Here is a 22,612-nt window from a genome sequence, read left to right as displayed (position 1 = left end):
TTTAATGCCTTATTTAAATATATTCAATAGGTTATTAAGTACATTTGATATCATTAATACAAATGTTATTTATGTAAATATTAAAATCAAAAGAAGTTTTATTAAAATGTAAAATAAAATGATCATTTTAAAATAAAAATGCATTTGAATTATTTTTAATTAAAATAAATTTTAAAAAATTTAAAAATAAGCAACAAGTTTTATTAAAATCTCATCTCATCTCATTATCTCTAGCCGCTTTATCCTGTTCTACAGGGTCGCAGGCGAGCTGGATCCTATCCCAGCTGACTACGGGCGAAAGGCGGGGTTCACCCTGGACAAGTCGCCAGGTCATCACAGGGCTGACACATAGACACAGACAACCATTCACACTCACATTCACACCTACGCTCAATTTAGAGTCACCAGTTAACCTAACCTGCATGTCTTTGGACTGTGGGGGAAACCGGAGCACCCGGAGGAAACCCACACGGACACGGGGAGAACATGCAAACTCCGCACAGAAAGGCCCTCGCCGGCCACGGGGCTCGAACCCGGACCTTCTTGCTGTGAGGCGACAGTGCTAACCACTACACCACCATGCCGCCCCCGTTTTATTAAAATATTAAAACCAAAAGAAGATACCCAAAAAAGGTAAAGACTATATGACTGTAAAGTCTTTGGCACCCTAATGGTTTTAAATAAAAAAAATGTTGTTCTAGATGTTTATTTCATGATATATGCACTATTGAGTCAGCACAAAACATTTTTCAAGTTCCAAGCATGACATTTAACAACAACAACAACAACAACAACAACAATTCAAACAAAATATTTGTGTCAGTAAATAAAGTAATGTGTACAGTGGTGCTTGAAAGTTTGTGAACCCTTTATAATTGTCTATATTTCTGCTTAAATATGACCTAAAACATCATCAGATTTTCACACAAGTCCTAAAAGTAGAGAAAGAGAACCCAGTTAAACAAATGAGACAAAAATATTATGTTTGGTCATTTATTTATTGAGGAAAATGATCCAATATTACATATCTGTGAGTGGCAAAAGTATGTGAACCTCTAGGATGAACCAGTGATTTCAAGGTGAAAATAGAGTCAGGTGTTTTCAATCAATGGGATGACAATCAGGTGTGAGTGGGCACCCTGTTTTATTTAAAGAACAGGGATCTATCAAAGTCTGATCTTCACAACACATGTTTGTGGAAGTGTATCATGGGATGAACAAAGGAGATTTCTGAGGACCTCAGAAAAAGCGTTGTTGATGCTCATCAGGCTGGAAAAGGTTACAAAACCATCTCTAAAGAGTTTGGACTCCACCAATCCACAGTCAGACAGATTGTGTACAAATGGAGGAAATTCAAGACCATTGTTACCCTCCCCAGGACTGGTTGACGAACAAAGATCACTCTGAGAGCAAGGCATGTAATAGTCAGTGAGCTCATAAAGGACCCCAGGGCAACTTCCAAGCAACTGAAGGCCTCTCTCACATTGGCTAATGTTAATGTTCATGAGTCCACCATCAGGAGAACACTGAACAACAATGGTGTGCATGGCAGGGTTGCAAGGAGAAAGCCACTGCTCTCCAAAAAGAACATTGCTGCTTGTCTGCAGTTTGCTAAAGATCACGTGGACAAGCCAGAAAACTATTGGAAAAATGTTTTGTGGACAGATGAGACCAAAATAGAACTTTTTGGTTTAAATGAGAAGCGTTATGTTTGCAGAAAGGAAAACACTGCATTCCAGCATAAGAACCTTATCCCATCTGTGAAACATGGTGGTGGTAGTATCATGGTTTGGGCCTGTTTTGCTGCATCTGGGCCAGGATGGCTTGCCATCATTGATGGAACAATGAATTCTGAAATATACCAGCAAATTTGAAAGGAAAATGTCAGGACATCTGTCCATGAACTGAATCTCAAGAGAAGGTGGGTCATGCAGCAAGACAACGACCCGAAGCACACAAGTCGTTCTACCAAAGAATGGTTAAAGAAGAATAAAGTTAATGTTTTGGAATGGCCAAGTCAAAGTCCTGACCTTAATCCAATGGAAATGTTGTGGAAGGACCTGAAGCGAGCAGTTCATGTGAGGAAACCCACCAACATCCCAGAGTTGAAGCTGTTCTGTACGGAGGAACGGGCTAAAATTCCTCCAAGCCGGTGTGCAGGACTGATCAACAGTTACCGCAAACGTTTAATTGCAGTTATTGCTGCACAAGGGGGTCACACCAGATACTGAAAGCAAAGGTTCACATACTTTTGCCACTCACAGATATGTAATATTGGATCATTTTCCTCAATAAATAAATGACCAAGTATAATATTTTTGTCTCATTTGTTTAACTGGGTTCTCTTTATCTACTTGTAGGACTTGTGTGAAAATCTGATGATGTTTTAGGTCATATTTATGCAGAAATTTAGAAAATTCTAAAGGGTTCACAAACTTTCAAGCACCACTGTACATATTAAACACACACACACACACACACACACACACACACACACACACACACAGTAAAAGGTCTGTTGGATTTTACCTGCAAAAACAGAAGTGAGTGTGACCGTCAAAGTCACCAGAAGAACCGTGGCAGATTCTCCAAGATGTTCAGTAACATTTACCAACCAATTTCCTTATAAAACTGCACTAAGTAGCCGTGTGACTATTTTTTTTAAAGCAAAGTGTTGTCACACCAAATACTGACTTTGTTAAGTTTATTACTGTTTCGGGGAGAGCAGGGAGACCTGGGACATGTTTTCAGCTTTTGCAGATTGTGTGAAATTCTTTGCAGGTCGCGTCACATTCATGCTGCATTAGAGAGGATTTACCTCTGATACCCTCTGACCACAACATCAGCTTCTCAGCTTGTGGCCTTCAGGCTTCACTTTTTCTGTCATTATTTTCTGCAGGGAGACATGAGACAGTGAGGGGAGACATGGGACATTATGTTGGGGGACTTGGGACAAAAATAAACTCCCTCGGCCGACATGTTTAATTTTTATTTATTATCAAAACTTGCCCCGTATGAACTGTATGAACACACAATGCTGGTACAGCAATAGAAAAATGTCCGTTTTCCCAAAACCTGACACAACAAAACAGTTCCACTCTCAAGAAGGAATGAAATAAGTTTAATCCTCATGCTGGGACACGCCCACATTTTTAACAAATAATTTTAAAAGCAATTTTATGTTTATAAACCACAAGAAGAAAACGCCTGTAACATGATGAACTGTCTCAACTCTCCCCATCTGGGCATTTTGAAAAAAATAAATCCTTAAATGTTTTCCCCAGAATTTAAGTTTAATAAATAATACTCTATACGGTAACTCTGGGCTACAGACTTTAATTCCGAACAAATCCTGATTTCCCCAGAGTACATTACACTCCAGCACGGAGGTGGACTGAAGGAGGAAATACACGTTTTGGTTGACAAAAATATTCAACTGCACAAACCTTACTGCAGAGTAAGGTAGTTCATGGCTCCAAAGGAAGTAGGTTCTGGTTCTGGTGGGCTACAGCATAAACACCACAGATGGGATATAATATGCAGGTGCAAGTCGACTGAGCGGGATATTAATTTTTGAACAGGGATTTTCGGATGATGTTACCCAGATCACCTGCCTGCATTCTGGATCTAAAAGTGTCTATGGTGGGGGCATCGCCAACATTTGCTGGGAGGCCATTCCAGTGTGCAAGTGTCCTTGGGAATAGTGAATATTTGTAACAGTCCTTATTAGCTGACATTTTGTCAAATGACTTGGCTGTATTTTTCCTTGTTGATGCTCCTTGTGTAGATGGCTGAGTTTGGTATGAGTCTGTGTCCAGGGCAATGAACTTGTTCACTGATTTGTAGATGAGTGTCAGCCTCTGAACCGCCGTCCTGTGTTCTAATGTTCCCATTCCCAGTCTTCCAAGTAGTGTTCGGGAATCAGACACAGTCTCAGTGTTTAAGTCTCGGCTGAAAACAGATCTGTTTCGTCAAGCCTTGTGTTAATGGTGTTTATGGAGGATCCTCAGACAGAGTGTTTTGGTAAACTGGGATGTATGGATGCTGTCAGTCCCCACTCGCTTGCTCACTCGAGTTTGTTGACGGTGTAGTGGCTGCTGCTTTATGTCCCGGGGCTCCCTCATGCCTGTGTTACCTTCTGGCTCTCTCCTTTTAGTTATGCTGTCATAGTTAGTTGCCAGAGTCCCTGCTTGTACTCAGTGCAATATGTATACTGTTCCTACTTATTCAGGTGACATTGGGCATACCTAACAACCTGTGTTTTCTCTCACCCCCCCCCCCCCCCCCCCCCCCCCCCCCCAGATCCGTCCCTCTGAGTTACATGGAGTCAACAGGAAATCTTTTGGTGGAGAGGGTGGAGACCTCGACTGGCTATCATAGCCTGCAGGGAATCAGCCGTCAGACATTCTGTCGCATGCCCCAGACCCGGTGAAATGTAACTGAATTGTCTTGGGCAGCCCTAAGGGTCCCATCTGCATCCCATCATTGCTGAGGAGTGTGCTCCCATCACCCAATCAAGCATCCAGCCAGAGCAGGTCATGATATATTTTTTACCATATTAACATGCCATTGTTGTGTGTTATGCCTGATGTCAAGACTCTCATCTCTGCGAGCCTACCACACAGATTTAATACTTGTGTCATTTTTAGGGCATACCTAACAACCTGTGTTTTCTCCCCCCACACACACACAATCTGTCCCTCTGAGTTACATGTTGATCCTGGGATTGAGATGCTGGCCTCTTCTGCCCCTCGGACCTGCTTGATCCATCCTGGTGCCCTGTGTCTGGTCGGAGTTTTATCGCATCGCTCCTGTGGAGGACGGCCCCATGAGGACAGTTGTAAGTCACACCTGGAGGACGCTCTGGACTCTTACAGTAATGCTTTTATGGCTGAGGACTACAGCTGACTTGCTAACTTTAGGACTGCAGTTGTCATAAACAGTTTTGCACTCAAGTTTCCATCAATGAAGAGTTTATAACATCAACGAAACTGACTTCATGTTAAAACTGTTAATATTATAGTCAGGCTGTCTGTTGTTGCCCAAATGAGGATGGGTTCCCTTTTGAATCTGGTTCCTCTCGAGGTTTCTTCCTCATGTCGTCTGAGGGAGTTTTTCCTTGCCACCGTCGCCACAGGCTTGCTCATTGGGGATAGATTAGGGACAAAATTAGCTCATGTTTTAAGTCGTTCAAATTCTGTAAAGTTGCTTTGCGACAATGTTTATTGTTAAAAGCGCTATAGACCCTTTTCAGTCACGTGACCTTCGTAAACGCGACCACCATTTTGGACATGTAGCGGACTTCGGCTTGAATTGGTTTGAATGCGAGGAAGGCGACAAACGGAGAACATACAAGAAAAAGGAGCGAGATGCAGAAAACACCTTTGCTATCCAGCGACGTAGGGCATTTACAGGGCGAGCAGAGGGAGAAATAACAACAGTAACGACACATTAGCAACGCCGTACAGAAATAACGGTTTATGGCACAAACCCTTTCGGTTCTCGCTCATCTAGCTGCTACAATGACTGCTTAGACTGCAACAATAATACCTAACACACATTTAAGTACCCGTCGTAAAGACGTGAAACTCGTCGAGTGACGAGTGTGTTCATTGATCAGCTAACACAATCTAAAAGTAGACATACCATCACACTGCCCTGGCGCTGTGTACAGTTTACCTTCTACGGTTTGTGCACTCACTAGTTGCCATTACTTTCTCCAACCGTTGTTACAGATTACAGGGAACGGCCTGGATTTAAGAGACAAATACATGTTCCTCTTATTTTGAACACTTATTTGTAGGCAGTGCTTAATTTGTAAAGTGGGAGGTCCCGGAGCGCAGAGGATGAGCGGCTCCGGTGTGGGAAAAAAGAGGGGGGGAGGGGGGCGCGGCGCGGCGCTTCTGGGCATGTTTTGTAATAACACTGCAAATTAAGTTCATCTGCAGATATTTTGTGGATGTCGTTTCATGAGAGAAATCACCAATAAGACAGATATCAAAATCAGACATTAACACTAAATAAACTTGCATTTTTTAATTTAATTATTATTATTATTATTATTATTATTATTTTTTTTTGTTACATAGTCAAAAGAGGTGTCGGATCACCGGATCCAGTGTAAATAGCTGCCGGAGCCAACGCCCGAGGTTCCGGAGCGCGCTCCGGCTTGCTCCCCCTCAAATTAAGCGCTGTTTGTAGGACACTGCCTCTGATCTGTCCTACAGTCTACCAACAGCAAAGGAACACAACGCTAGCTAATGTCGTTAGCTAATAGCTACTACAGAAGAACAAAGAGGTTACAATGGGTTATTTTAGCCTATTTGGTTACACACTCGCCGCCACAGAATGTTAACAGCAATGTAATCCCTTTTCTGGCTAATTTTATTCGTCTTACCTCCAACAAAGTGGTCACTACACAAGCATTGGTATGCCGCTATCCATCTTCTCCGTCGGTCAGCATCTACCGGGATCCGATAAAATGATAACCCTTGCCTTGTTTGTTGATGGTTACTACATCCAGGTGCACAACAATATAGTGGCATGATGGAAGTCTTGCTGAAAATAAACACTTTCTTTGCTGCCGTTCCTCAATGCTGGCTGTGGTAAACTACTGGTAGTACATGTCCAAAATGGCGGCTGCGTTTGTCGTGACGTCACGTGAAAAGGGTCCATACAAATAAACTTGACTTGACTTGACACTTGAGATAGTTGAGCATTTCCATTACACTAGCCTTTTTCTTATTGTTGTTCAAGATGAATCTGGCTGAGCGTCTTTGAGCTCCCTCCAGTTGAGAGATGTCGTCTTTTTGATAAGGATCCTGTACCGTTGCATGATATTCCAGTCGGGGTCTTACTAGGGTTTTTTATGCAATAGCTTTTACATTTGGGGCGCAACTGTGCAAATTCCTGCGAAGTAGTCCAAGATTTTGGCTTGCCCTTGAAATCACTTTCTGAATGTGGTTTGCCCAGCTTAGTTTGTCATTTAATTCGACTCTGAGATAAGTACGGTATGGTTTGATACAGTTTCTAAAATCAAATCCCCCATCCTGTAATCTGAGTTGATTGGTTTTCTTTTATGGGTTTTGCTCAGGTGACCAGATTTCTGAGAATAAAACTGGGGACATGTTCGATTCAGCCATGAAAATATCATTAAAACATCTAATGTTTTCATCGTTGTAATAAAAAGGGGGAACATTTCTGTTTTTCATGTATTTTGATCATGCATTGCATAAAAACTGGGATTTCCCTCGCTGAGTGTGCTGGAGGCCGATTCTGCACCTGCTTTAAGTTCACATTCATTAAAAATAACATGAAAATCTCTGGTATGGGTACATAGTTTAGATTTATAGACTCTTAAATTGTAGGCTAGCTGAAATAGATGTTTTAGACCCATGACAGTAAATATATTAAATTAATTACCATATATGCCCCTAGTAATGGACAATATATTTAAAAATATACAAAACACACAACACAATTTAAATAAACTTTACTTCAATCCAAGCAATTTCAAGGTATGGTATTATTATTATTATTATCAGGGCTCGAAATTCGTGGTGCTCCGGTCGCCCGAGGTGACTTAATTTGTCATTTGGCGGGTAATTCCTGTCACTAGGCAGCCCGGCTGGCTAGATGAAAATAAAAAATATATATGAAGCGAAGATTCAGACACACTGTCAACTAAAGCCGCCACATATTAAGCATGTGCCGTGTCTGTGTTAATCGATGTGTTTATCGGCAGGACGGAAAATACCGAAGAATTCCGAATCATATTGTGTATGAGTCAGGCTGTCGTTTTTTTCACTACTGCACATGCATATAACGCATCTCGCTGAATATCGCGGTAATCACGTGTAGTATTGGACCAGGTGGATGGAGCACAGAAGCACGGCAGGCTAGAACTGAGTTCTCAATTAACTATTTATTGCTAACTTTTCAGCCTTTTATCACTTCACAGCCACGCGCGCGCGCGCACACACTCTCTCTCTCTCTCTCTCTCTCTCTCACACACACACACGTGTTCTGGTTGGGGAGAGAGAGAGCGCTCCCTTTCTCTGCTCTCCTCTCCTTTTAAAGGGCGTGGTCACTGGGGAAGACACACAAACAGGTTAATCCCCATCAGGTGCAATGATTCCACCACTTACCTTCCCTGTCTCCGCCCTCCATTCACAGACTGATGCTTGGCCACGCCCCCGCTGCCATATCACGTTATCAAATTCAATAGATGTGGCCACATTATTGCACATTTAAACACGTGTTTTTGTTGTTGTTTACATCTACATCTGCCAAAGCTATGTTGCGATGTGGAATTTTCTGAAAGGTGTACAGAAACCGCCAGAGACGGGGACAAAGCGACCTCGGTCTGAAGAGGAGAAACGACAAAGGACTTATAAGCAAGCGTGGGAGCAGGGTAGGCCTTGGCTGCGATATGATTTTTATGGAATAATTAATTTTTTTCAAGTTGATTCCTAGTCAATATGAAGCTCCTAATGCTTTCTCTCTCATAAATGGTGAAATACAGAAAGCATGTTGGACATATTTTGGGTGCTATAGTCATGATAGTAAGTATATTTGTTTTCAGTACTCACACACCAAATTGCCAAGTTTTCTAATATATTATTATTTGTTGATATTATATTATGGTGCTCTGTGTTGTTCTCATTTATGTATTTAACAACAGGATCAAAATACTCGGGTCTTGAAATAAACGCACATTAGTCATGAACAATGGTAACGACTCTCTTTTGCGTTATTTTCGACAGAAGTAAAATTCATGCATGAACAAATTTTGGCGAGTTGATTTTCTGTTTGGCGAGTTACTTTGGCAGGTAACTAGTCCGGCTGGCTGGTGAAAAAAAAAAAGAATTTCGAGCCCTGATTATTATTATTATTATTATTATTATTATTGAGGATACAAATGATTCCCGATCTCCCGTTGCCTACATTGTAGCCATAGCTGCATTGATTACCCCGCCTAAATGAGTAGCCTTCATTAGAACGTGTAGTCTGTTACACATCACAACAAATTATACAGATTTCTGACACTTTGGTAACATTACCATAAACCTACAGCTTTACATAACCAGCTACCCTGTGGGAAAACACACCAATTTGTGTGTAAGTTAGCTTATGGCATTGAACTGTTCCAATTTTTCCTCAGCTGGATTTCTGTTACAGCAACGCGATATCGAGCAACAACTTCAGCTGACTGACTGGTGCTGCACTGAGCTTTCTCCTGCTAGCGTTAGCCGCAGTAGGCTACAGTTTATTCAATCAACCGCTACATCTCAATACAGAGTGACAAGCAATGTTATGCCATATACAACATTACAAAATGTAGCTTACACATTTAAAGGCTAAATAACATCGATGACAAACAATGTCACTTAGGCCTACAAGAAAACCCAGAGGAAAAGAAAATTTAAAAAGAGATCTCAAAAATATTTCATTTACTTCTCCTAGACAACTATGAGATCTGTGTGACACCAAACTGAGACTAAGGGTTATTTCTCCTGTGTCTCATCTTTTTCTCCAGAGCAATAAGATGCTCTAAATCTCAATTTAGTCTCCTTTTAAGTTTCAGACGAGATCTCAACAAGCTCTAATATAATTCTCAGAGTTTCTCGACTTAGATCAATGTTTTGGTTGTTTTTAATCATGTTGACTTTATTGTAAAGCTGCTTTGCGACAATGTTTATTGTTAAAAGCGCTGTACAAATAAACTTGATTTGATTTGATATTGTAATCCACATGATTTTTTTAAAATTATGTATTACTGTACTCAGAATGAATTGATTGAAAATGTATGATTGTAGGCTGCAAAGACCTTCTGCTTTTATATTAATTATATTTTCTATGAATAATTTTAAGTATTCCAATGCATGTAATTCAGGTTTTTTTTCATGAACCACATAAAAGGCAGGCTTTCGTCTAAACCGGGGAACAGGGGCGCTGCGCCCTCTTACTCTCGGCGTGCGCCCTCTTACCGAAATGCCGATTGAACCCCAAGTCACACTTAGGCCATGCACTTGTATGCTACTGCACAACATGCAATCTCTCAAAACGATCTTTTCTCCGTGAAAACATCCCAACAACACCACGTGACAATGTGTCTGATCATCAAATACGTTATAATTACTCCATAAATATTCCAATCATAGTAGATACACTGCCAGACGATGCAAAAACGATCCGAATTGGCGTTTTCCAGACTGAGGCGCCATGTTTGTTTACTTGTCGCAGCTGCTCTCGCGAGATTTGACATGGGTTACATACAAGGTCAGCTGACTTGTAGAGCGAGATTTCTCGAGACTGAATGACCTTTCACCCACCGGCGCGGGAGCTTTTGAGAGAAGTAGTTCGCGAGTTGTTTTTGTTGACACTTGGGCATTTAAAGATGTCACCCCGCGGCACGAAACGGAAGAAAGCCAAAGACTGTCTGGGGCAGAAGATGATTACTTCTTTCTTTTTCAATGTTGACAGACAATTTGTTACAATTTCCCTCTCAGATACTCAGAATGTCCCATTGGAGCCTCAATTTTTCAAAGGCTTCGCACAGCGGGGGGGGACAACCGGCACCATCTCCCCCCCCCCGCTTTGCTCCCTCGCCATGGTGAGCGCCCTCATACTAAATTTTTCTAGAAAAAAACCTGAAAAGGTAAAATAAAAACAGTAATTTATTGGTAATTTGAGAGCAATAAAGTTACTATTTCAACAAAGTCCAATATCAGAATATAGCACTTTTTATCACTTAAAAATACTACAACCACTACCATTGCCTCCAATAGCGAACACATTTGTGAAAATAGTTAGGAAAATAACTATCAAAACAGTAAACAGAAAGCCACACTTTTGACATTTGCATTGCGGAAATTTATTTTACAAAATGCCAACAAAAACCAGTATAACAATATGTTTCACTGGACATCTCAAAAGCAATAATCTAACAATATTAGTACATGGAAGATTGCACTTATCACAGTCTTTCAAGATCATAAAACTATATTAGCATCCAACAATGTAGCTTTTAAGACCAAGAAAATACATTTCAGCTGTATCAAAGTTTAACTGCCAAAAACTCAGACCATTAGTGGCGTCAATGTAGTATATTCAGATGTCTGTATCTTCTCATGTTAAGCCCCAAAGTGACCTATTTGTGTGGCAATAGATTAATAAAACTATTGAGATCACTGACATTTGTCTTGGTATGGCATCACAATACTATCTGCCCATCAACTTGAGACTTTACATTTTCAGTAAGGAATTTCTACTAGTTGGAAAAATCATGGGCTCTTCTGTTCACAATAAGATCATGTCTTTGAGTTCATAATATGTTTAGTCCCTTTCAAGTTTGTTAGGGAAATGTGCAGCAAACACAATACCAGGCATTGAGGACAAATCAATGAACATCAACTTTCCCAAAATACTTTCAAGTCCAACTACTGTCCTTTTTACAGGAACTTCCAAGAGGCTCACAATATGGAAACATGTCCCACCTGTCAAAGTGTCCCTTAGAAGATTTATGCCTGCAACTGCAAATTCATTCACAAATACAAGATTTATCTCATTTTGACCTTCACTGGTTTCTTTGTAGGAACACAATAATTCAATCTGGCCATATTTGATCTGCATACCATCACAAAATAACACTGTGGAATTGTTCCGTCTTTTGGCTTTGACATACTGCTTGGAAGTGTAAACCGTTTTCCCTATTTGAGCTCTGTTATATGCCTTGACAACATTAGTATATAAAACCTGACCAAGAAACTGTTCCAGAAGAGACATATCATCAGTCTCAAGACATCTGTTGAATGATGCCCCTATCATGGCCACACTATTGACAATATTAGTAGCTTGATAACTAATGCCATTTGTCATTCTGGCCAAAAACTCGGTAGCTACTGTGTTCAGCTTTATGTTTTGTGTGATGCTAGGGAGAGATTGTATAGTCTTTACAGCATTAACCATTTGGACAGGTATATTCTGGGTCCCATGTATAAGACGAAGTAAGTACCCATTTTTGTCTTCAAAGTGAAAGCAAGAGTGTGTCCACAGAGGTCCAAGAGCTCTTACACTATCTGCTAAATGGACAAGTAAGTGGATATTGGCTGTCATGTATCGTTCACCATAAAGTCCACTCATTTGAGAACAGAAATTCCAAAGTAGTTTTTCAGCATGATCTATTTGCACAGGGGTTATTGTCTCCATCATAAGAATGAAGATCGCTTCACTAAGGAGCAGGAAATGGTTGTAGTACAGGCCTGCAAGAATGCCCCGGAATACAACTGGCCCGAAAAACAGCAAAATGGACCGATACTCAGATGCTTTAAAGAACATTCTGTGAGAGGACACAGAACGAGGAAATCTGATCAAAAATGGCGGTCTTATTTCTTTCATGCGTTTGTCAACTTCTCTGACTGACCTAACCATACTGAATGCACATCGGGAAAACTCTGTGGAAAACCACAAAAACATCAATAGACGCATTACTCCCAGTAGTACAGAGTGCATATAGTCTATACCTGTACCCAAGACCAAATCATAGTTTTTTAGTCTACTGAGAAAGGTAGGTCCCTTCACCCCACGTACAATGCTGTTGGAATCATAGGCCATCTTGGCATTATCTACAAACCCCTTGTGGGTACGAGGCGGGCCTTTTGGATCTGTCCTCTGGAAAGGAAAGGCATGGACATGACCTCTTTCTCCTGTCTTTACTGTTTGACCTGGCTGTTCACACTTTAGACACCCAAACTGTCCATTGAATTGAACAGTATTAAGTACCAATGCTTTTGCAGGCAAATCGCAGGTCCCTGCAATGGTAAAGGCTTTGCATATGAAAGGCTCTTGAGCTCCTGCAAACTGAACAGAAATTCCATCTCTTTCGATTTTGTTCAGAGTGTCACATAGTGGTTCAAGGAATGTCAACATTGACGGCTTTGAGTCCCCAAACCAAAGACCTGCAAATATCATGTTTTCTCGTTTAGTGCGTTCAACAAAGTTTAACTCGTTTATGACACAATAAAAAGGCCACACAGAAAACTTTGAAGACTTAAAAATGGGTATGCCATCAGTGTTCCACATTAAAGAAATGTTTCTGGAATCACTGAGAGGCCCATTACAAGTAGTCAATTTCTGATAGGCTTCTCCATCATATATGTCCTCAATACTGTCATGACACTTTTTATGTCTATTAAACCTGAACATAAGTTTTTCTTCAAAACCTTCCTTAGCAAACAATCTCTTCACCTGTGCTTCAATGGGAACCTCAATGAAATAGGAAGTTGACCCCTCCATCAACACATTGGCTTCACAGGTTTTACACTGGTTCTCTGTACTCTCAACAGTCATGAAGCATGCACTACAGTATTTGTGCAAAAGCGGAGAGGAGGAATCATCAAAAAATTTCTTAAATTTGTGTAAATTCTGAAGACATTCAGTCTGGATATCAGAGGGGCAGTGCAGAGAGATTAGTGTAAGCAAGTCACTGAGAGCTTTTCCTGTTATTTTGTGTCTATTTGCAAAAGTCATTATGAGGAGAAGACTCTCTGCAACAGAAATTGGCGCATCTCTGTAAATTGGACGATCTCCAGTGTTTGTAGGGCTTTTGGGTTCTGTTCCCTCCCCTTGGTTTAGCTCTAAACCATCCTCAAATGATAGGTCATCATCAAATGACAGGTCATCGTCAAATAACACATTTTCATCTAAAGTCCCTTCTTCAACAAATTCAGGTAGGTGATCAACAAATGTATCTATGTGAAAAGGCTGTTCAGGCTCTGATTCAACATTAAGTCCAGAGTGATGCATCTCACTTGTGTGTCCATTGCACTGGGATGGATGGTTGGTGTTATGGAGGTCACACAAATTTGTGTTCGAAGAGTCTTCCAGATTCGCAACGTCATCAGCTTCCAGATTAGCGGAACTGGTCTCTTGCTCGGTGCGGCAGTCATCTGACCTCGAGTTTGTTGATTCTAGAAAAAAAATTCCCAATGTATTTAGCAAATTTTTTTTCTTATAGCAATGACTCATTTACACCAATTGTTGAAAAGCAGTATCGGCGCATTTATAGCTTACTAGACTAGACATGTTTATTTTTCATTATACTTCTGCTAAACACATTACTAATTACTAGATTATTAAAGTGTTATAGTCACCTGAGCTGCCAGTAAAACCTTGACTAACCAAGTGAGGTTCACAAGTCTCACATAAGTAACAGTGATTTATTGGATACATTAACTTTTCTTTGAAATAACACTGCAGTCGATCAAAATTTAAAGCTTTACAACATGCAATTTCTTACATGTCTAACAGAGTTGTTTACATTTTTGCACATTCGTTACCTCTGTTCTCCAGTCCTTGTGTGTCCGGCTGAAAACAGAGAATAATACATTTAACATATTTAATACTTGCATGCAATTTTATTAGGCATACCTGGGTAAAATCAATGCAGTATATGACAAATCCTGCTATAAATCCCCCTTTCATGTGGATTAAAATGTTAATATTTTATTGAATCTGTTTGAGAGGTGATACTTCAGTGTCAAAACTATAAGTAAATTACACATATATTTACATGTACTGTGTACCGGAAGTGGGCTGATTATTGACACGGCCGATTACCAGATCTGATATTAACCATTTATCTGACTATCTGCATCAGTTAAATCATTTAGATAAATTAATTAAAAAATGTGGTGCTTTGGCTCTGATGCTTCATACAATCTGTAAGGTAAATAAAAACTACAGTAATCAGATAAATGTAGTGGAGTAAAAAATAAAATATTTGTCTCCAAAATGTAGTGGAGTGGAAATATTAAGTGGCAAGTTCAGTACCAACACTTGAGTAAATGTACTTATATCCAATCAATGATTGGATATAAGTACATTTACTCAAGTGACAATAAACAAATAATAAAATGTAAATTTCCTTACCTTTCTTCTGTATCTTTTGCAAATATTTTGTTGGCTCTTCACTCTTCTCCTCCAGCGTGAGTTGTGCCTCTGTGCCATTTTCAAATGAAAATCAAACGAGTTGCATTTGGCGCGAACAAGTTGTGAACTTTTAACCCAGTAGATGATGCAGCCCTAACGTCAACATTTCATTGGGAGAGCGCGCCATCAGTCACAAATGCTGCATCATGATTGGTCAATTGACATCGGTCTGACTGACGTAAAGTCTTACGTTATGGTTGGAGTGCGGGAAGGAGAGCTGGAGGAAGAACCGTTACGGGACGTAAAAGAAGGTAAGCGACATCTTTGTCAAGCGTAATTTGGGTAAAACTTTGTAAAAATTTAGATGGCGTGTGTTTATGTTGGTTCAGATACTTTTTTTTTTGAAGAAACTGGTCGGCATATGTAGCAAATAGTGAAGCTAGCTAGTGAGGCTATAGGCCTCACTAGCTAGCTTCATGTGCTAGCTTCATGGCCACATGTGGCCATGAACTTGTTATGATTAGCTAACATTAACTGGTAACTTATTGCGGTAATATCTTTATGTAAAGAATATGCACTTTGGGATTATTTTTTTTCACAAACAGTGAAGTGAGTAATATTGAACTCCATTGAAAAAAACTTCAAATTAACACAACGATGATTGTGATGGATCGCCTGCTAGCCGGTCATTTAAGTTACATTGTTACCGAAATTAGTCCATATTTACCTACAAAATATGTGCCGAATTACATTGAAGTGGCTAATGAATATTATTTTTTCAGTATTATCCATGTTGTTTATCCTAAGACTGCTCTAAACAAGACTTGTTGTAAATGGTGTATGTTTATAAGGGAGCAGGCAGCTGGACAGAGTTCAGTATCTCCAGCACACACCTCCAGCGTTTCAGAGCAGATCATACTGCTTATTGTTTCATGACTTAAACATAATTTTATATACTTATTCATGTGTTAATTCTTCAGATTTCTGTGGGTGGTTAATCATATTTAATTTTATATATATATATATATATATATATATATATATATATATATATATATATATATATATATAAAATAATTAGCAAACAAGACAGCAAGTCTGATTTGGTGATCAAATCTTACCATAAAAGTATGATTTTTGGCAATTAAGATATTTGCATTGGAGCCTCATGCATATTTAAAGTGCTTGCTGTGGCCAAAATTGTAATGTGTTGAAATTTAAGAGGATATGTCCTCTTAAAGACCATGTTTTTCAGTTCCTGAGTTGTCTGATATGGTTACAGTAACACATCTCTGTATCCAAATGTTTCAACAAGATGCTGTACCAAATTATGAGATATGACATGATAAAACTAAATAAGACATTGAACCACCTTTTTAAATAATTAAAATGTATTATACTTTTATGTATTTAACAGAATGGATGGCCCAGCAGGAAATGCCAAAAAAGAGATGCCCAAAAGAGTGCGATACCCACCGAAGAAGTTGCGTTTTTATGAACCAGACCCTGGCTCACCCAAAGATGACTCCGATGGTAATTATTTCACTACACGGCTTAGCTAATTTTTGGCGTGATTGTCATTTCTAACTTACTTTGGACACTATAATAACCAAAATCTTTGACAGTCTCTGGTCTCTTATAACTGGGATTATTATTATCAATATATTGGCAGCTTCAGCCACAAACATTGATTTACAGGATTTTTTTTTACTAAATGTCAAGAAAGGCGAGAGTAACCCCCACTTGAAACTGTATACATTTTAGTGACAGAATTTTACAACTCTATTGGTCAAATTATCACTACGTTTGGGGCTGGGAAATTGATTTAAAAAACGTTATTTCTAGGGGTGCAACGGATCAAAAACTCACGGTTCGGATCGTTTCGCAGATCAGAGTCACGGATCGGATCATTTTTCGGATCAGCAAAAAAAAAGACAAAAATAACTTTGTCTTTTGTTTATTATGTAAAACACTTACGGTCGAGTTAGTACATGGTAAAAGTAATTAGGAAACGTAACAATAGCACTTTGTTTATTTGCAGAGATGAGAATTTTCCGTGGAGCCGCGGAATTCCAAGTTTTTCCCGCTGAAAATGTCATTTTTGTGAAACGTGTAAATCCGTTGAGAAAATTTCGGGGGGTCGGCGCGAGGCGAGGCTTGTGGTGGCACAAGCAGGCAGGACCGACCGCCCACCAGCATCTTTCGCAGGAATGAGAATTTTCCGCCAATTGGCGGATTTCCGACTTTTTCAGACCAAAATGATCGTTTTTGAGATCGATGTAAATCCTTTGAGAAATTTTCGGGGTGTGTGTGTATGGTTAACGATCTGTGGTCACCTTATAACGCAGACATCCTGAGTCTTCCGCATATTGATAGCGGCTCCCTGATGCCCGCAAATTGGAGAATATCTCCCAGAATCTAGAGCAAGCGAGCAAGAGCGTGCATGCGCAACATTGTCTACCTCGCGCATCTTAGAATGTGCGCATATGACAGAGTGCGAGAGAGAGACTGCGTGTGTGCCTGTTCATGTAGCGCATGCTAGACAAAGAGCATCCTGATTGGGTTACTCAGCAAAATAAGCCAATCAGCTTTCAGTATGGGCGGGCTTTTATCCCTTTTCTTGAGGACCGACGTTTTCAGTTGAGTCAGTGCAGCCTACAGGATCGGCATGGCAGAGAGAGCGCGCGCCCCAAAAAATGAAAATACAAAACCCACTTCACCTCAGATTACACAGAAGAATCTCCCTGTCTAATAATCTCCCTGTCTAATAAGGGTAGAAAATAATGACAGTTTCGCACGATGTACTGTTTGCAGCAGTGGTTTCAGCATTGCCCATGGTGGCTTAAATGATTGTAAAGGACATGTTGAGGTGAGGACTGTCATTTCATGTGCATTATATTTAGGTCAACAACAGGCTGGCATGAAAAGACCAAACTTACTGAAGATTTCCGTAAAGTAACAATGTATGAATATACATCATATATATCACATATAGATATATATCAAATACACGTCATATATAAGTGTGTATCTTTTATAAATGGGGTTAGCTTATCTAATGTAGCATGTTGGGGAGAATTATAGTATCATATCTATATTTCTGATAAAATTTTAGGTATGATACCGTGTATAACTTATTGCTCATTTCATGGGGGGGGATTGTTGGCGTGTGCCGCGCGGGAGCATCTGCCCAAATTTTTTAGGCCGAGATGAACTTATAGTTTTTGATTTAAAAAAAATTTCCAATATGTAATGCCCATTGTACATGCCTGTTCTTTAATTCAAAATCACCATCTTGATTTTCAGATTAACCATATGGTATCTGTATTACATTACGCAACATCCTGTCCAGATAAAACCTAGTTAGTACACACAACAGTTGAAAGGGAAGTGATGAGTGATGTTGAATGTTGCCTGCTTAATATGCAAGACCTCCTGCTACCATGATAACATCAGAAGAAAGCTGAAGAGAATTATATGATAGAACTTTTCTCTGGTTTGCACTTCATTGTAAAGTATTAGAGTATTCAAAGACATGAATAGCTAAAGTGCAGAAATATAATACTGTTGAGCTCGTTTATATTAAAAGGTGCATTGATTTTTTTTTTGAAATCATCAAATGTGAATTGATTAAAAACAAGTCTCTTGTACCATATTAATCATTTTCACCTGGTAGTCCACCAAGTAGGGGAATTTATTTCCAAATAAATTGCAACTATTTGCTGATAAAATTAATGGTTTTGGGGTAATAAAAAAAAATAGCCAAAAATCATTAGCTCCTGCCCCCTGGGCCCCCACAGGGGCTCTGCCCCTGGGCCTCGCTGGGTGCTTGCGGCCCCCAAACCTCTGGCTTTTTTCAGACTTTTTAAATATTTTTCATTCTCATCCCTGCTTTCGGCAACGCTCATCGCAAAATTAGTTGCAGCTGTGATAACGGAAATTGTCATTGCTTTCTTCAATATTTATGCTAACGACAACTCACGACGATTTCCGGCAACGTTTTGGCGCTAGTTTCATCTCACTTCTACAGTTCACGGAGAAACAAGCTATACGTACACGGTTTTGATCACTTCTTAAGTTCTAGTTATTTTGGTTAGTTTTCAAAGTTATTTCGCCAATATGGCGAAAGTTTTGGACCGCAAAAATGAGGATCGTACCAGGGAAATTGAATGGGATAAAGAACTGTTTCCGATGGGCATGGCTCAATAGTAGCGTTACCGTGCAGATAGGGACACAAACTGTGACGACGTGCCTGACGGAACATATCCGAAATGTGGACGTGCCAGGAAAGGTTCTGTGTATTCTGTGCTCAGATACGATCAATTATGGAAACAGAGGAGCTAGAAACATCCAGGAGCACATCAAAACAAAAAAGCACAAAGGTACGTTTTACTTAAATTGTCAAAGATAGAGTCAGGAGGAATCTAATATATCGTTACGGTTACCTCCATTATCGCTCACGATATATATTTATTATCTTAAAGTTTATAAACGTTTTAAACCATCATTGAATTTGAAAACATTCATATATAAGGCACACCCCCCTTTGAAACCCCCCCCCCCCCCCCCCCAATGCACGCTTTGCGTGCGTTATGTCTGCCCTTGGCAGACATTTCAGAATTTTTTAAATGTCCCATTCTCATCCCTGTATTTGATTTATGACCAGTTATGGTCACAATTCATAAATTATCGTATTATCAAGTTATTGATTAATCATATAGGGTTAACAAAACCTCGGGGCACCACCTTCCTGAAGCTATGTCCTTGGGAGGCGAAAGGAATCTCCTAGGAAGCTTAACAATAATTGTATAACCCAAATTAATCAATATTACAAGATAATAAAGTCTCGTTATTAAAAGCAGTCTCATAAACTTTAGTAGTCTCAATTCTCAATGGTAGGATCTATAAGAGTCAGTCAAAGACATATAAATTTAGATTTTGGTACAAAGAAAGCTAGGTTATTAAAATAACACACACAACACAAAGTAAACAAAGAGTACGATCTTAAGTTGTTACAGCCTAACCTCAGCAGCGGTGTTATAGCAGTCCTGACATCGGTTCTTCGTCTAGCTTGATCGTAGTTACTTCTTCCTGCACCATGACTAAGGTTTTAGCAGCTGCTATCTGGCTTTTATCTACAATTTATGTTGGCGGACTTACAGGCATGTCTGCTTGAGGAAAGGTGAGGAAACATGCAACCAGGTGTTTGTTTACCTGGAGGAGGCGGACATCTTGGAGAAATTAGTAGAAATAACCGCATGCATAGAATCTTGTTGATGTTGTTGATAATAAAATCCATACAATAATCATTAAATAATGAAATAGAATAAAAACAAAGTGAAAAGATAGAATACAGAGTGCATGATTTAAATCAAATACATTGTTATTGTAAAGTGTCACATGAGTGAAGAAGTGTGAAGCAATTGCAAAAAGAATAAAGTTAATGCTAGTTGAAGGCTAAAGTGAAGAGATGAATTTTTATCTTTGCTAAGGTCTAAGAGGATTAGAATTGAGACCAATAAGATATAGTAGCATGTTTAAGTAAGATTGATTTTTAGCCTGTACTGGTTTACTCAAAATCTCCTTTACTTACTCTATGTTCATTTTCAGGACTTTTTGTATTTTTGACCTTTGAAGATGGATACACGGCAAAGATATTTAATGTCTGTGATATACTAAGCAAAGATGATAAACCCACTGCCTGCCTTAGAGATCTGAAGCCAGGGGAAGAAGTACTTGCAAGATGGTCCAACAGCAAGTTCTACCGCACCACAGTGGACTTCGTTGGAACAGATAACAAGACAGTGGATGCCAAGAAGGCCACAAAGAAAGACATGAAAAAAAGAGATGCAGCTGCTCAAAGATTCTACAACCTTCCATCACTACCTCAAGCAGGTCAGTCCACCTCTGTACAGGATCATCCAAATACTGTGGACCACAATGTCATCCAGCCTCCAACTACCTGGCCAGTGTACCAACCTCAACCTATCGAGTCATCTTTACCTATCCAGCCACAGCACCAGCCTGTAACTGCCTGGCCACAGTACCAGGTTCCAGTTTCCCAGTCATCACCACACACGCATCCATGTTACCAGCATCCACCTATCCAGCCACTCCACCAGTATGCACCCACTCTGTCTCCAGTCACACATTGTTCCAACCTTTCGCAGTATCCAAAGCATCACCAACCTCACACGGCACTGCCCACATCTTCAGACCTGTCACAACAACCTGTTTTGGTGGATTTGGATCACCGAAGACAGCCACCAGCTCCTACTGTAACACCCAAAGAAAGCTTTCTCAAAATGTTGTACAGTCCTAATAAAAACCAAAAACCTGCTGTTCTTGGGGACCAGAGCCAGCCTAGTACGTCTGAACATGAGACTTCTTCAAGCTCATCATCTGCAGATACTTTAATCATCGAGCGTGATCCACTTCCAGAATATGGAGAGCCAGTTTTCAGTTTGCCTGAATCAAGAGAAGACAGATCATGGAAGCCATGCAGGGCATGCAAGCCAGAGGTGGAAAAATTAGTGGAGGAGAAGGCCAAACTGCAGGATGTGCTGTGCGGTATAAGTAAGTACATTTTGTCTCTCTGTTGCAGTTAATTGTTCCTTTAACACTATTACTTTTTTCTCTCACAATTTTCCTAATGTACCAAATTAAACTAAAACTTAAAAGCTTTTAACAATTTGGTAAAAATCTTTGCCCATCATGAAATCTCTTGATTTTTTTTAAATAAAACTAGTCTCTTCCTTTCCTTTAGTTTATTTTTGCTGCTGTGTCCCTGTAAGGTAATTCATATTTTGTGTCACAGGTGGTGAGCACCTCGAGGCATTAAAAAGCTTTCTGAACAAAGTGGAACAGATCCAACCTCAGGCTGGTGTTGGGGCTCCAGAACACAGATCTGGGAAGCAAGAGCTGTATCCAGAAAGTGGCCTATTCGTGTCTTCTACCCGCCTGGCTGCAATACATGCAGAAGCAAAGAAGGACTGCCTCCGATTGTTCCATCTTCTTTTTGATGAGTTCTTTACTGCAGCAGAGTGCCGAAATGCTGTGGCCTTTGGGAAGCACGGGAAGGTGCCAGATGGGAAGACAGTCCTGGATAAGTTCAAGGTCAATGGGATTCTAAGTAAGTACATTGCTTATTGTTAACAATTTATGGAAATATGGAAAGGTTGTGGAAATCCATTATTAAAAATACATAACAAAGAAGCACAAATTATTTTCAAAAATGAATTTGTCGTAATTCTACTTTTTATTTCTAGTTTGTTTCCCTTCTTTCTTCTGCCCCTTCTCACATTCATCACAATATCTGGCCAAATTTGGCATAGTTTCTGATGTGTTGGAACCCCATGTATCACATAGCTACATTTAATGTTTTGATTGTTTCAGTGACCTCACAGTTTTACTGAATTTTCTCATGTGAACCATAGAGATATTTCAATGTGAATTTTGTGATATCGGGATAAAAATAGCTCTCAATACTGTAGGGCTGTAACAATACACCCAACTCACGATTCGATTCGTATCATGATTTTTGACCCACGATTCGATACACCCACGATTTTTTAAAATGTTTTTTTAAAGTAGTAAATTTGACTTATTAACATTTACTTACTTACATTAACTATTTAATAACAAATAATTCAGACCACTGCAGAGAATGAGTAATATGTAT

General features: G+C 39.7%; 2 protein-coding genes across 3 annotated transcripts in view; one reads left to right on the top strand and one right to left on the bottom strand.

The window, feature by feature from the left end:
• Positions 1-10,988: 10,988 nt before the first annotated feature.
• LOC132883037 (uncharacterized) lies at positions 10,989-14,530 on the bottom strand. Its single transcript, XM_060916162.1, has 2 exons — positions 14,340-14,530; positions 10,989-13,970 (listed from the first exon to the last, which is right to left on the bottom strand). The coding sequence occupies exons 1-2, from the start codon at positions 14,482-14,484 to the stop codon at positions 11,338-11,340; spliced, it is 2,778 nt and encodes a 925-aa protein (XP_060772145.1). The 5' UTR covers positions 14,485-14,530; the 3' UTR covers positions 10,989-11,337.
• Positions 14,531-15,136: 606 nt separating this feature from the next.
• The window catches only part of LOC132883036 (uncharacterized), a 9,571-nt gene continuing 2,095 nt past the window's right edge, over positions 15,137-22,612 (top strand). Inside the window, exons 1-4 of one of the 2 annotated variants that reach the window (XM_060916161.1) lie at positions 15,137-15,242; positions 16,349-16,464; positions 20,542-21,507; positions 21,749-22,063. In XM_060916161.1, the coding sequence (XP_060772144.1) occupies positions 16,350-16,464; positions 20,542-21,507; positions 21,749-22,063 (1,396 nt within the window). In that variant the 5' untranslated portion in view covers positions 15,137-15,242; position 16,349. Of the gene's footprint in view, positions 15,243-16,026; positions 16,465-20,541; positions 21,508-21,748; positions 22,064-22,612 lie in introns of those variants that run through there. The other variant, XM_060916160.1, reaches the window with a different exon arrangement.

The sequence above is a fragment of the Neoarius graeffei genome, chromosome 3 (genome assembly GCF_027579695.1).
Source record: "Neoarius graeffei isolate fNeoGra1 chromosome 3, fNeoGra1.pri, whole genome shotgun sequence".
In the NCBI taxonomy this organism is placed as follows: Eukaryota; Metazoa; Chordata; class Actinopteri; order Siluriformes; family Ariidae; genus Neoarius; species Neoarius graeffei.
Note: the sequence above shows the minus strand (reverse complement) of the source record. Positions and strands in the feature narration are given on the sequence as shown.